Below are 14,818 nucleotides of genomic sequence, written 5' to 3' on the forward strand. Positions count from 1 at the left end.
TAACAAATTCTTCAGAAGTTAAGTTTTCTACCTTACTGCACTGACAAATCATCATGGCCTCTAATATTGATGTTGTTCCTTCCTCAATGATCTAGAGAATCTGTCAAAGCTACTAAGATCAATGATCCCAGAAAACTGAGTTCTTTGTCTACCAATGCGACAATTAAGTCTTGCAATACAACTTCAATGAAGAACCTCTTGTAAAGAAGAATAAAGCTCTTCATCCTGTGGAATGAACTGTTTGGATGAATACAACAGTGAACAACTGACAAGAGAAGAGATGACCAGTCCAGACTATCAGCCTAAAGGAAGAGTTGATTTGCAGGGCTTTCTGTATGTTTGTGCAGAACTCGTGATTTTCAACATCCAAGTTTGGGAAAAAAGTAAAATTTTGCAAATGGGAGCACGAAATTTATTTGCTTGACCTTACTGCTCTAGACTGAAAAATCTAAAAAATAAAGTACCACTATACTCCCTCTACAAAACAAAAATTAGTGAGCAAGAAGAATTCAGCAAGATTATGTGTAAGCAGCTCCGATTTCATAAGAATCTTTGGCTATACCTTTTCTGTAAGCTTGCAATATACTGCTTTAACACCTTAGCTACCTATAGAGAAAGATGCAAGACAAAATTGTTAGCATTCTCAGCAATCTCTTTTCCTGTTTCTTCCCTCAAGACTTGAGACAAAATTCACAGATAATCAATTCTTTTAAAATCAAAATTAATGCATAGCCAACTGTAAAATTAGAAGTAAATTGGGATGGCAAAGGTAACAGAAATACTCCAAGAACACAAGGGAAAGGTTATTCTTAGTTTTAATAGAAGGTATTAGTTGCATATAAAGAAATTCAAATTCTTACCACAGCAGCAATTTCTGCTCCAGTTTTATGGTTTAAAGCAGCAAGTACTACAGAGGCAATGAAAAAGAAGAAAGTGCTGAGTCCAGTGTTGACCAGATCCTAAAAAAAAAAAAAATAAAAAAAAGGCATTACTAAAAAATAATAGTTTACTTGCTTTTATTAGAATTGACAAAATGGAAGAAGGTTAGAACAAAAACTATAGTAATACAGTCCCACTTCCTATGCAGTTATCACATATAAAGGACAACAAAGTCTATTACAAAGGAAACAATTCTATTCCCAGTAGCTGAATAGAGTTAAAACAGTATGTATGCATAAGGCACCAATGTGGATTCTGGATGTTTTACCTCCATTTCCATTGGGATTACTAAGAACGGACTGTCAGGATAAGCAATGAGTAAAGCTGTTCCACCTCAGCTGATGCTGAAGTAACCTGAGTCTCCAACTCTAACACCCCCTGAAACCCCTTGGTCTCTTTCACATCACAACAACTGTCCAAGCACTGCCCACATAACACTCATGAATTTTACTACAGTAAAACTTGAGGCCTTATCTGTACACTAGTACATGTCTGATGGTCATTTTATGAATAGCAGCTGCTTGTATTGTAAAAATACACAAGAAGTTTATACATATCTATCACATAGGATTGATGTTTCAAGCAGACGTTTCAAAACGTAAGCACACTGACACCCCAGGACACCTAGGTTCAGGGAAAATTCTTTCTTTGTTTCGAGCACTGAAAAAACATTAAGCAACGTGCAATTCAGTTATATTCATATGCTGCATATGCCACTTGTTCAGACCATTAGGCTGCCATACCTTACAAAAATCAAGGTCATTAGCATATCAGTGGGACATAACTAAATTCTAGCCATCATTTATTTGAGAATGCTTTAGAAAAGTAATTTCAAAAATTGAACATTTCTGGTGCTGTGCAATCCACAGGGAAACTATCCATCTGAAGGTACTGACTCAGCGACAGCCAAATCAAAATTAAGCATACCTGGGGATAAACTGTATACTTGAGCACTGTGGCCTGATCCTCATCAAGAGTGGGGACTTTCCCAAGAAATCCAAGTGGTTTCCACTGCCCACCGCTTTTTCCCCGTGTATTCAGATTTCATGAGTCTAGTGAGACTGTCTTAGCAAACAGTAAGGAAACACAAGACAACTGCAGGTCTCTTGGAAACTATTACCATGTTTTCACCTGGTAATACATAACTAGAACTTGAACAGAGTTCAGGCTGAGATAGATGTTATCTGTTACTAATGGCATCACATAAAATCAGAACTTTATTTAATAGTTACTGCAGCTTGAATGATATAACTTCTTGGCTTGCAGAGATGTATTTAAGAGAAAGAAATTAGAAAAGAAGTGACATTTCACAATGTCTCCAAGTATCTCCCTCTCCAACTTTTTAGTTTAGCAGCTCTACCTGTGCTTCTGAGGTCTCTAAAAAGAGCTTTGGTTCTCATCTGCACACACCTTTTCTTTTTCCCTTACTCACTATGTATGTCAATAGATACCAGACTCAACAGTATACAACATTTTCATCAAGTCTCTAGAGTAAACATAGGTATGTCACCAAGAATGACAAAAACAAATACTGAGGAGAGGGCAGCCACACTTCCACATTCCTTTGGATATACGGACACAATAGGTATAAGGTGGTTATCTTACCCTTGTAAGGGACACTGGAATGCTGCATTCTTTTCTGCTATCCACATTTTTAAAATTATCTTGAAAAATTGGACAGGGTACAGAATAGAGCCACAGACATCACTTGAAAGGAGGATAAAATTTCTCACAGTATAAATCAAAGAACCTAAACTGCTTTGAATATTAAATGGATTGAGCTGTGTACATGAAGACTATGGTGTTCACATAATCAAGAAATACTGGCTGAATTAAAAAAAAAGCATAGAAAAGCACATCAAAACTAAAAGCATAACAAAATCAATAGCTGAAAGGTTAAGACCAAAGTCATATTCAAAATTAAGTAAATTTTAACTCTAAGGTACCATTAGAACAAACAGCCAAAGACACGTTTAATATTCATTTTCTTACTTCTTACAATCCAGATTTCTTTTTCAGACACACTTTGTACTTCATTACCACACTTAAAAATGGCTAAATGGATGACACAATGCTGAATGACTTACAGGGTCAGACGTACTTATCAATTAATCCTGCTGACCTCTGACTTTTTGAACCTACCAGCTTGATCAAGTTGTCAAAGGAGGTTAGAATACGCAAGATTGTTAGACCTATCCACAATATAACAGACATCAAATGTCTTCATGCTACAAATTGACTTGAAGGCTTCTTATAACAAGTCTGAGATACTGCAGAATTTGCAATACTACTGAAAAGTAACTGCAGAAGCCTTTGTCATGATTTTTCCAGGAAATCAAAGATACAGGTGCCTTTGAAAGTTCATCATCATGACTGTGTTTGTATTTTTTTTGCACTCTCGACAAAGAATATCAGATTTGTCTTTGCAAAGAATTCAACAATTCAAATCTAAATACTTTATTCCATCTTGTGATTCCATTTTTTTCATTTCTGCCATTTCATTTTCCCTGTTTAGGTTAAAACCTTTGAATGCAATCAATAATTGGTTCACATTTGCACAGTAGGACTGGTCTCTTAAAAAGCTGAAACAAAGACAACTTTCATATCCACAAGCCAGACTGTTTGGAGCTTGAGGAGCAATGACATCAATAACATTGTGGTATAGGTACATAATGGTAAAATCACCAACGCACACATCAGGGGATGTTTTTAATCCAAAATTTGGTACTTAAACAAGAAAGATAAAAGAAAAAAAATCTATAATGGTTTTGGAAGGAATCAGAGCAGAAACAAAAAGAGAATGAACTACAGCAGGAATTCAAGAAGCAAAGGACACTCCCTAAAATAACGTAGCTTTTTTCCACGTAAAAGAAAATGAATAATCGTGACAATAAAAAGAATAAGCTAATTGAAAAAAGATGAGTTCTTTCAAATCTGGCCATGGTGTAGCTCAAGTTCTTACTATTATATTTATAGACAAAGTAAAAACCACATCACACGGATAAAAGAATTTCTGCTGAAATTACAGCAACCTCATGAGACAGTATGCTGTGCCATAAAACACTGTACAAAGCTGCCATCCATAACAGAGAATAAAATCTATGAGCTGAATCAAATCCACTCTAGACGGCTGCTGTTCCCTTTCTCCTTTGCAAAACAATTTAAAATGAAAAGATTGACTTCCGCGCCCTTGCTAGTTACTCACGAGTCATTCTGTTCAGTCACCAGCAGTCCTAACACTGGCATTCATCCAAAGGAGAGTATCCAAGGACACATATTTGCTACTGCCATCACCAGCTAGCTATCCCACTCAGAAGGAGCAGAAGGCAAAGGAGACATCTTAATTTGTGCGTTTCTGCCAAGACAGCATTTTATACTGAAGTAGAGTGAGGTTTTGTTCGGCTTATTCTGCTCTGAAAGGTGGGAATCTCTAGATCAGAAGAGAGATAGCATCCTATGGTATTTTGCTTTAAGGGCCTGAGCAGGTATGGTTTTTAGATTAACAAAGATCAAAAGTCAGAATTGGTGCTATCAGTCTGGGCTACTAACAGACCTAAAAGCTCCTGAAAGCTGCTGCAAAGGACATCAGCTTTTGAAGTCTCTGTCTAGTCCTCCAGTTCAGTATGTTTACAGAAGCTGACTCTTGACGGTCAGAGGTGGCAGGAATACCCACATACCTTTACCAACTGCTCTCCGTGGCTTCACGCATGCAAGCTTCCAAGAGATATTAAGTGTGATACATGCTTTGCCTTTTTATCCTGTATTTTGTGGTAAGAGACTGCACAAATGACCAGGTACTATGTGCCATATCACAATTAATAACAAAAACATGATTTTTAAACCAGCTGTTGCTTTTGTCATTTGCTTTCTAATATCTAGGTTACATTTAGATGGAGTTTAAAGCTGCCACATAACTAATCTAGAAAAGAAACCTGCACATCTCAACAACAACCTGAATTTGTCATGGAAGGTCACAGAAGTTACTAGTTGCTACCCAAGTTAGTTTCAACAAAAGAATGCTCAAAGTAACATCTCCTTTTAGCTCTGTTTTTCTCTTTTTTCTGTTGCTTTTCTTTTTTTTTTTTTGGGGGGGGGGGGGGGGGGGCAGTAGTACAAACAATGCCCCCAGTTTTTCTCCCATCACTACTTTATTTGCATGGTTCAGGAACTTCTTCCCCTGGTTCCTACATGAAGCTATCAATCTGAAGTTTACAAACACACCTGTCAATCTTCTCAACCAAGCATCCCTGGTCAAAATCACATAATGTTAGTCTCTATTTGTATTATTAAACTTTGTATGAGCATTTAAAAAAAAAAGAATTACTAATTGAAATAATGGTTTCCTCAAGCAAAAGTGCTAGGTAGAAGGAACCAAATTACCTGTATGGGTATTAATTCCCATCTCTTTTTTCTTATCTGTTTGGACTTGGGTAAGGGAGACTTTACTCAAACACCACATTCTGCTATTCAAGGTTCAGGTAAACATCACTTCCCTCTGACAAAATAGTCTGTGGCCCACAGTTCCAGAAACATGCTAGCGACCTGCAGGGCTGGATTCAAGCTGTGCAGAGGTGCCTCAGTGCCCATCTCACGGCCCAAGACTACGCCGCCTGTCCCCAGCGCAGCTCCGCAGGGCACCATGGCCCCAGCAGCCCGCCAGTCTCAGGGGTCTCCCTCCAGTCCCAAGCGTCTGGTGCTTGCTGCAAACAGGTTCTGTTGCCAGCATCTCAAGCAAAGTACATAAAAAAAACATGAAACAAAAGAAGTGACTTTCAAAAGCCTCAGTCAGCTCACCAAAAGGAAGGCCAAGAACGTGATAGGATTTTGAAGAAATGGAAGAAGTGGTTTCAAAACCAAGACTCACATGGTTTATTTCTTGTTTCTAATTATTTTTGAGTTGGAAAACAAGCTCTGTTAAATGTAGTAATTCTGCTGTAAATGACAAAATATATTCTGGAATGAAAGCTTCCATAATCCCTGCTTCATTTTGGTTCCTCGGAGATCCCCTACTTCCCCTCTCAATTCTTACTTAGCTGCTCCTCGCTGCTTCCCACACATTTTTCTGACAAACAATTTGCACACAGACAGTCCACCAGTTTTCTTCACAATGCAACAGACCTACTAGCAATAAATACCCAACCAGGTAATACTTTTGGGTATTTCAAGCTTGTGTTTGTATTGCTTACAGAATAATGCAACACTGTTTACACTGCACCAAATAAGAATTGCCCACAAAGAGCACAAGCCTGAAGGAAATAAATTCTGAGCATCTTTCTGAATTTATAAAATACCAATTTTTCGTCTTTAATAGGCATTGCTATTTTGACAATTGAGAAATTAAATAAGTTATCCCTCACTTTCACTTTCAACAGCTAAGCCAGCCAAAGAAAACCAAGATGTTTTTTCACAACAGCAACAAAACGTTAGGTCATGGGACAATAAAATTTATCAAGATTACTCCATGAAGGTCTTTAAAATTCAGCTTTGCAATTCCACTCTTCAGAGCCAAGGTTGGCAAAGACCTTCATCAGTCTGGCATCTCTTCAAGGTTCCTTTCAACTACCTCAGTGTCAGTTGCTTGCCCCCGAGGCTTTACCTTCCTAACAACTGGGGGAAAAAAATAAACCTGCAAAGATGATGAAATAAGTTTTCAGGCAGCACAAAAATACACCCACCAATCTGTGTATTCAAAGACACACACCTGACTTGTTTCCTCCCTGTAGCAGTGCTGCCCAGGGACTGAGCCCAAGCTAATAAGCCCGGCAGAACTGTAATTAGTTTGTTTTGTGCTCCGCTCAGTGCCTCATTTTTAAGGCTGCTCTACATTGACAAACAGTATTCAGAACTACACAGACAAAACACACTTCCACTGTTGCAGTGAACATTAAAAAATAAAAATAAATTGTCAAAATCTATTGAAAGATTTTTGGTATACATAAATAGTCTATTTTGCTGGTTGACTACACAACGATGTGTCTAATGACCTGGATTTATCTCATCAAGCTGTCATCTAAGAGACGCTGTCAAATTCCAGCTATTTGCCATCATTTCTCTCCCTCCCCTAGTCATCTTAGGTACCGCAGCATTTCTGTGGCTCCACCCCGCAGAGACAGGAATTCTCAGAAAGCCTGGCAAATCAGATGCAAATTCACCAGGACAAAGTTACCACAAACACTTCTGTTCAGTTTCCTGCTCTAGCCCTGCTGGAGGGTCATGTCATCCACACCACTTGGATGCTAGTTCTCAGGCTCTCATTGTGGATCATATGAGATTCAGATAATGACTTTAAAAAACAATAATAATTTAGCCAAACACAAAACGAATGAAAGATTCAGTTATTAGTCAACACTGAATACAAACATTTCAAAGCAGCAGCTCATCGGTTCAGCAGGAATCTCTGCTGTAGCGTGCACTAAATTCCCCTCTGCCACTTGCTAGTCTCCTTGCAGAATAGGCTCCCTTTCAGCTGTGAAGCATGAAGGAAACAGAAATTGCCACCGACAGGTTCCCCAACTTTTGCATTTCTGCATAATACTGATAGTGCTGTGCAAAACGGGCAAGTCACTGTTCTTTCATGTCACTGTAACAAATCCATCTTGTTCCAATGCACCCAAGCGCGGTTCTTTTCTGACCTCACCATCTCCAAAGTTTGTTCCATGTTTATCTCAGAAAAATGTGAACATGTCCCCACGTCCCCAGTTAGGATCAAAACAAAGCTCATTTCCCAAATGGCTAAAAATATAAAAAACAGAAAATGGCTATTTTAATAAATATGCATTATTCTGCTAGATGCAGATTCTCATGTTCATTCTAACCACAGACAGCAGATAATATCCATAACACATTAGAAAACCCTAATTTTAATAAAGTACTAAAGGGAATAGTCACATGTTGGATAATAGCAGTTAATGGTCTGGTCTTCTAATATGAAGGAGTACTTGGAAAACAAAATGGTTTTCCTAGAGAGTTTGTGTGCACACTCTGTTTGAAGAAAGACCTCTTCCTAATTTAACACTGATTTTTTTTCCCCCCCACACAACAGCTTCTTCATCTCAAACAACTTCTGAAAGCAAAGTCTGAGATTTTTCACAAGGGAAATGCTCATTATAAAGTCATACATATTTTTAAAAGCACTACATGAATTTCTGCATAACGAGTGATTTTCTCTTAAAGCATTCAGGAGTGTGAAAATGTATTGTTCAGAAAGCAATTCCCGTGATAATTGTCTCACAGGGGCTGCAAAATTATGAAAACTGTCAAAATACAGGAAAGTATGAAATACTGGAATAGGCAAATAATGCATAAATATACAGCTAAGTTGTAAGGAATAAAATGCCAAAATAAGCATTTTTTAAGGCAGAAAGCACACATTTCTGCATTCTTAAATTCCTACTAACTTTGGCAAAGTAATCTCCCACAGGTTTTATTAGAAGCTGTTAATCTCACACTCTGTACATGCAACAGCAGACTCCTTCTACCTGAATATTGAAGATACACCCACACTCCTCTAAAAGTAAAGGCCATATCAGACTACTGATTATTAAAATAAGTAATCCCAGGAGGAAGGATGCTCTCATCAGTTAATGGACATCATAAGTTCTCATTTCTGCTAGAGGTCTTTGGTATACGTAATCAGAAGAAGAGACTTGCAAGATCACAAGTATTTACTTTTATCTCTATTGATCAGCAATACGAACTGAAGGAAAAACATTTGCAGACTATTCCGTTTGTCCTTCACGTTAAAGTCTGACCATGTCATGCTGCGCCATGTTGAGGTATGGTATTGAGTGTGACCATTCCCCTAAACCAAGAGCTCAAACCATTTTATTTATTTTAAATCAGTTGCATTTTTAAGTACTATTTTCTCTAAAGATCTCTAACACCGAGTGCTATGCAGAGACGAGTAATGCTGCACTCAAACCAGCAATTCTTGTCACTCCACTACTGGAAAGGTGCCGCTCAGACCTGTAAGAAGTCAGAGTGGCTGAAAGGATGCATCAGGTTACACTACAGGTGATATCCTGCTTTGCCTTTTTTTTTTTTTGTGGTGAAAAGGCAGTAAAAGATAGTCTTCTGTATTTATGTATATTCAGCATACCGCCTACAAGAACACTGACTATAAAAGCATGCCATGGGGCTCAACAGAACAAAAGCTACTGACACACAGAAGGGCATGCAAAGTTATTAAACTGACTCTTCCAGAGATCCAGCTTCAGCTCAGCCATGGACACCACACATAATACTCAGCGGTCTCTTGATAAAAATAGGCTTGGCCAAGCTTACTTTCACCACAAGCTGACTCAGCATTTACTGTTAGACCACTCTCATCACACCAGCAAAACCACCACCTATCTTGTGACGCTGATGCACTTATGCTCTTGCACACCTTACTAGCATGTCACAGAACTGTGCGGTTTACAAAGATGGTCTTCAGTTGCTAGTATCGCCTGTCAGACTGTTGTGATGCCCATTAAACAACCAGACTGGTAACAGAAAGAGACCACCTTCTCTCTGCAGTTGCTACTTTTCAACTTGCTGTGAACACGAACAGTGATAACACTGGCAGAATGGAGACAAAAGAAGTGAAGGCAAGGCAATCCAATAAAATACCTGTGGCTCCACTGGTTTTGTTTCGCAAGCCACCTGGCTCTACCCCACCTACAGTTACACATCACTGTCTTCAATCCTTCTATCTAATCTATCTATCAAACACTCCTAGGAAGAGTTCCCTCAATAAATCATGCATCCCCAGGGTACAAAGAATCATCTATTTCCACATTCCAGTCTTGTTTTAGAGAAGTCATTTAGGCTTACAAAAAACTACGGTAAATGTACAAATTGCAATAACAACACTGAAAACAGAACGAAAAAAAAACAATCACACGGAAGCCTAGAAACCTCTGGGACTGTTCTCCAACATCATTTGAATATTACTGTTATAAAATAAAATAGAACATGGGCACAAAAATATCTGTACTGTCCAGAGAAGTTGATATAAATATTGTCCTTAGGCTGACAGATCTTTTGCTAGAGTGACTCATGTTGATTTTGTGACCTGTGTTTATGCAAACCAATCTGAAAGTTTAACTCATAATACAGCATGGAAATGGAGACTTGTACAAAAGGAATGTGCATCGCCAGCAGTTCATTTCCTAAAGCTCCTCGTAGTTGAGAGCACATTAAGCACTGCCAGTCAATGTTTAATAGTTAGGTGCATAAGCAATTCAACACCTGATTTTCACAAAAAGCACATGACTTTTCACACTATTACCCAATGATTACATTAATCTGTTTAAGAAAATATATGTAGCACCAGAATCCTGAAATGGAAAACAGCTTAGGAGAGAACAACAGGCTACTGTAAACATAGCATCTGTCAAAGTTAAATAACTACAGACCGCATTTTTATCCACTTCATCCACAAACAGTAATTACTGGCATTAGCATGAAGTCCTTCCTTCCGAAAAGAATCTAACAGAAAAAAATTTTAGTTCTATTTAATGTAGTTTAATCTTGCTACGTTGCAAAGCTCATTCTGCTGTTTGTATTCAAAGTAAAATGTACACTTAACTCAGCATAAAGAGTACTCATACAGAATCTTAAACATCAGCAGAAAGTAAAGTGCAAAGACCAAACTTAAGAACAGCTTTGCAGGCATTTTTAACAGAGTAAAGATTTGTATGAACTTACAGTAAGATTCCAGTTGATCTGTGGTATTCTTGTGTGAAGATTTAGACTGAACATTAGCAACAGAACTCCAGTAACCACCAATGCACTACAGCTCACAAACTCGAAGAAATAAAGGCCTTCGCAAGGGGAGCATTCCATGATGGTCTCTATGCAGATGAATGCAATCAGTGCCAAAACCTAGGAAGAAAAACAAGTGGAAAAAATATAAATAGATTTCCACATTTTGAAAATAGCCACAAGTATTCCTGAAATTTCCATTGGGAACATGATCAGTTTACACTAAGGAATGTGTGATTTTAGTTTATAACAGGGCACTGTCTGAGAGCAAAAACAAAGGCAAATTAATGCAAGACTTTCTGGATATCTCCTGTTCAACGAAGTATATTTTAGCAAAATTACAAGGAGTCTAACATGAAAGCGACTGAGACACCCAGAAATTCATGAAATCCCTTCAGGCCTTTGGCTGAACATGCAGAACGGTACCTCAAACATTTTATTTCATTTTGTACTCATGATAAAGTATTCCAAAACTTGAAGATGGAATGCATTTGTCTTTTGGGCCAACCTCAAGCTCAATTATATAGTATTAACACAGTATGATTGTAAAAGACATTTCAATAAAGTTATTATTTAAAATTCAAAATGAGCTTGAAATCTAGATCAAAAATAGCATAAATTCAGGACCTCTACCAGCCTCCAAAAGTGCCTGCCTGTTTTCACATTTTAGGATAACAGTGAAAATCACTATCTCTTCAATGCACAAAACTAAAATATGTAGAAGACACACACCAATATTAACTACCATTGAGATCTACAGAGAGCATTAAAGTTAGATATTTAAAAGAACATTCCAAACCAATTCCTCTATAAATTGAACTGGTAAAAGAAAACCAATGGAATTGATGCCTTTTCTTCCCCTCTCCCCACTTTCCATGAAAGCAAGGAAGGCCTTAACAGTGCTCTCCTTTGTGTTTCAAGACAACACCCACCCACCAACCCACTCAAATTTCTCAAAGAATTCACTTTTTTGCTCTACCACAAAATTCTGCTGAGACCTTAGTCAATCCACTTCAATTTAAGGACGAAGAACTTACAGAGATAGTCTCCTCCGAGTAAATACTTCATAATTAGAACATTTTGCACGAAAGATTAACAGAAGCCACAATACAAATCAATTTCTGCCAAACTGTTCTTTGCCAATTTCAATAATATTTTTTGCAGATACACTTTCTTCTAACACTTTCTATGCTTCATACATTAGTTTGTGTCTCTGCCTCCTATCAACTCATCTGGCAAAATGAAGAAAAATGATTTTGAAAGAATAGTTAATTTTTGTCACTAATATCAGCAGTAATTCTAAGTAAAGGACAACACTGTGCACTTCCTTTGTCATAGACTTCAGAACACAGTAGCTAATTTAAGTTTAAAATTTGATTAAAACAAAGCAAAAACAATTTTAAATTTAAAAAAATAATCACACTAGGATATAAAGTCTCTCAAAGTTCATTTAGCCTGCCATCTTTAAGATGGTACATGCCATACTAATTTTTGCCAGCTAATAGAGCAGGCTACTTCCCAAACAAATTCTGAATGGATACCCAGTAACTAAATGCTTAACTTTGGATTATACCCTTAACATTAAATAGCTATGGAATGGGAAGAAAAAAAAAAAAAAAAACAGCATGCAGTGAAACTGAGCATTCAAAAAAAGAAAGTCAGGATCAAACTCCAATTATGATTTCAGCAATGGCATGAAAAATAAACAGCTCTGTCCAGACAGCAGCTTCATTTTACAGTATTAGCATGCAATAAAGTCCACGTTTTCTGTGAACACAAGCCTCATTCCTGAAGATGACATGGAATACAATTTTAAAAAACGTGAAGATCCAAAAAAAGAAAATCTTAGATGTCTCAATTGGGATCAACATCAAGGATTAATGCTAAAAGTCAGTTAACTGGCAAAATTTTTACTTGTAGATGTTCCAATATAATGAAGCCTCCAGTGCTCTTGCCACTACTTGTGATACATTACAACACTTCTAAAATTTTTGTTTTAAAAGAAATGATTTTGCAATATTCTCTAGAAAGTAGTACAAGCCCAAACAATATTAGGTTAATTTTCTAAAAATATAAACAGCTCTGAATTGTACCAGCAACCAGAATTAGCGTACAGCGGCCTAGGTTGTGACAGCATGAGTCTATTGGTAGCTTTTATCAGAAAACTTCAGAGAAAACCTCAACTGCCTCAGTTTATGATGGAGATTATGACAGCAAAGCTGAATCTGTCTTTTGAAAACATGGGTAGAATAGTTCACTACTAATGCGAGTTATCATCACTGAGTTGATCAGGACACCTGAAAGAATACTCCCATGAAAACAATTCTCTTGCAACACTTTCTATTTTTCTTTCAATAAAATATTTTTAAGCATACCTAAAGACCATCCTTCCTACCAAAGCTACAGATAATACTTCCTGTTAACCATCTGTTATTTGTCTCACAATTAATGCTATTACAAAAATAAATAAATAAAAATTAATCACCACAAACAAACTATCCTCCCACAGATTCTTCCCTTTTCGCAAACACCATAAAAACTTTAGTGTTTATTAAGAAATATTTTCTCTGAAAAACTGGGATAATCTTGTCCCCGTCCACATTCACAAATTTGCCAGAAACATCCTTTCAATTAATTACAAGTGATGCAAATCTTTTTAAAAACACACTAATGCTGCTTCCACTGCCCATTTCACTCTGAAACAAACCCAATTTTATTTCTATTGAAAAAGCAAACTACTCTGAACACATGAAACAAACAGGAAATACATCATAGACTCAAACCCATGACTTAGCTACATTACTAAAGTGTTGTGTAAATTCTGTGGCATGAGCCCAAGCAGCTTGTCACAGGCCGTGGTTCATCTAGTGATCAAATTCATTTAAAAAAAACAAACAAACAAACAAACGAAGCACGCATATTAACATTGCAAGAAAATAATTCATTTTCACTGCATTATTAAACATATGAAATAAATCATGTCAGATGCACTGTGTAAGTTAGGGAGCAAATTAATACAATTTTGCCACCCTGGACACCATTCGGCTGACGTGCCATAAAGCAGACAGATATGATCACACGCACGAACCCAGGAGCTCTCCACTGCAGACTGGAAACAGACCAGAAGTCTTTATCCCAGCTTATTTTCTGACAGAACTCATTCAAGGTTTAGAGCTAGCCATTTTCTCCTGTTCTGTCACCGAGCTCCTTAACTGAAATGAAAACATCTCTTCTAACACCTATGTTTGTCTCCATAGCCTGTCTGTCTACCCATCACTGCCTACTGAACTAGCTACGCTACATAAAGGTGACTGCTTACCAAGGCTCAAAGACATGAAGAGTCACTTCTTTGCATCTTCCTACGCTGTTCCCACCATCCCAGACGTACGACGGCTGCCTTGCCCAACGAGCTGCCCACATACGGCCTCCTGAGGAGAGAGGGAGGCCGAAGGCCGCAGGACAGCTTCTCCAGCCCTGGAGGCCTCCACGCTCCATCTGGAGGTGCTCCAGGGCAGCAATGCCCCACACGACTGAGCCACAAAGCTGCAGCAGAGGAAAATAACCACTCCTCAGATGCCAACACTTTGCTCTTGCTTTATAACACAAGTGGCCAGCGTTCCCTCAGGAAACCAGGGCATGGGATCTGTCCAGGCCTGAGGCCACCTCCCATGACTGCAGTGACAGGACTAGCTAAAAAAACAAATAGCACCGTATCACAGCATGGGCCCCAGTCAATGAAAAGCAAACTGCAATTTACCCAGTGCAGGAGGCAATCCTTACTTTTGAGTCGCACACCTCTTTTCATATTTTTAGAGCGATGAGTTTTGACAAGTTTTTCTACAAGCAGAAGTTTCAAGGTTGGTTTACTGAGGAAAAATGAGAAGTTGAATGTGGCATAGATCTCCTCTTACATGAATTACTCCTCCCTCCCACAGACGACACAGCTACAGCTTTCTTGGATAGAGTCAAGAGAAAGTTTCCTCTGATGGATGAAATGAATCTTTTCAGCTGTTTTTCTCTGCAGTGAGTACTTTGGGGAGTTTTCTATTCCACCCTGATTTTTTTTTCTCCTTTCCTTTTTGATAGTTGCTTCTAGTTTTCCGTCTACTTCCACCCTTCCCAAAAGAAGCAA

The 14,818-nt window shown here is 38.0% G+C and overlaps 1 protein-coding gene across 4 annotated transcripts in view; it reads right to left on the reverse strand.

Annotated features, from left to right (window-relative positions):
* The window catches only part of CMTM4 (CKLF like MARVEL transmembrane domain containing 4), a 39,467-nt gene that overhangs the window by 9,287 nt on the left and 15,362 nt on the right, over positions 1-14,818 (reverse strand). For all 4 annotated transcript variants that reach the window (XR_007165291.2, XR_010834345.1, XR_007165290.2 and 1 more), the window contains exons 2-3: positions 10,630-10,806; positions 861-959 (exon numbers count right to left, since the gene is read on the reverse strand). Coding sequence is in view for 1 of the 4 variants with exons in the window: in XM_048069000.2 (XP_047924957.1) it covers positions 861-959; positions 10,630-10,806 (276 nt within the window). In the remaining 3 variants the exon portion in view is untranslated. The remainder of the gene's footprint in view (positions 1-860; positions 960-10,629; positions 10,807-14,818) is intronic.

Source organism: Anser cygnoides, chromosome 12 (assembly GCF_040182565.1).
Source record: "Anser cygnoides isolate HZ-2024a breed goose chromosome 12, Taihu_goose_T2T_genome, whole genome shotgun sequence".
Taxonomy (NCBI): Eukaryota; Metazoa; Chordata; class Aves; order Anseriformes; family Anatidae; genus Anser; species Anser cygnoides.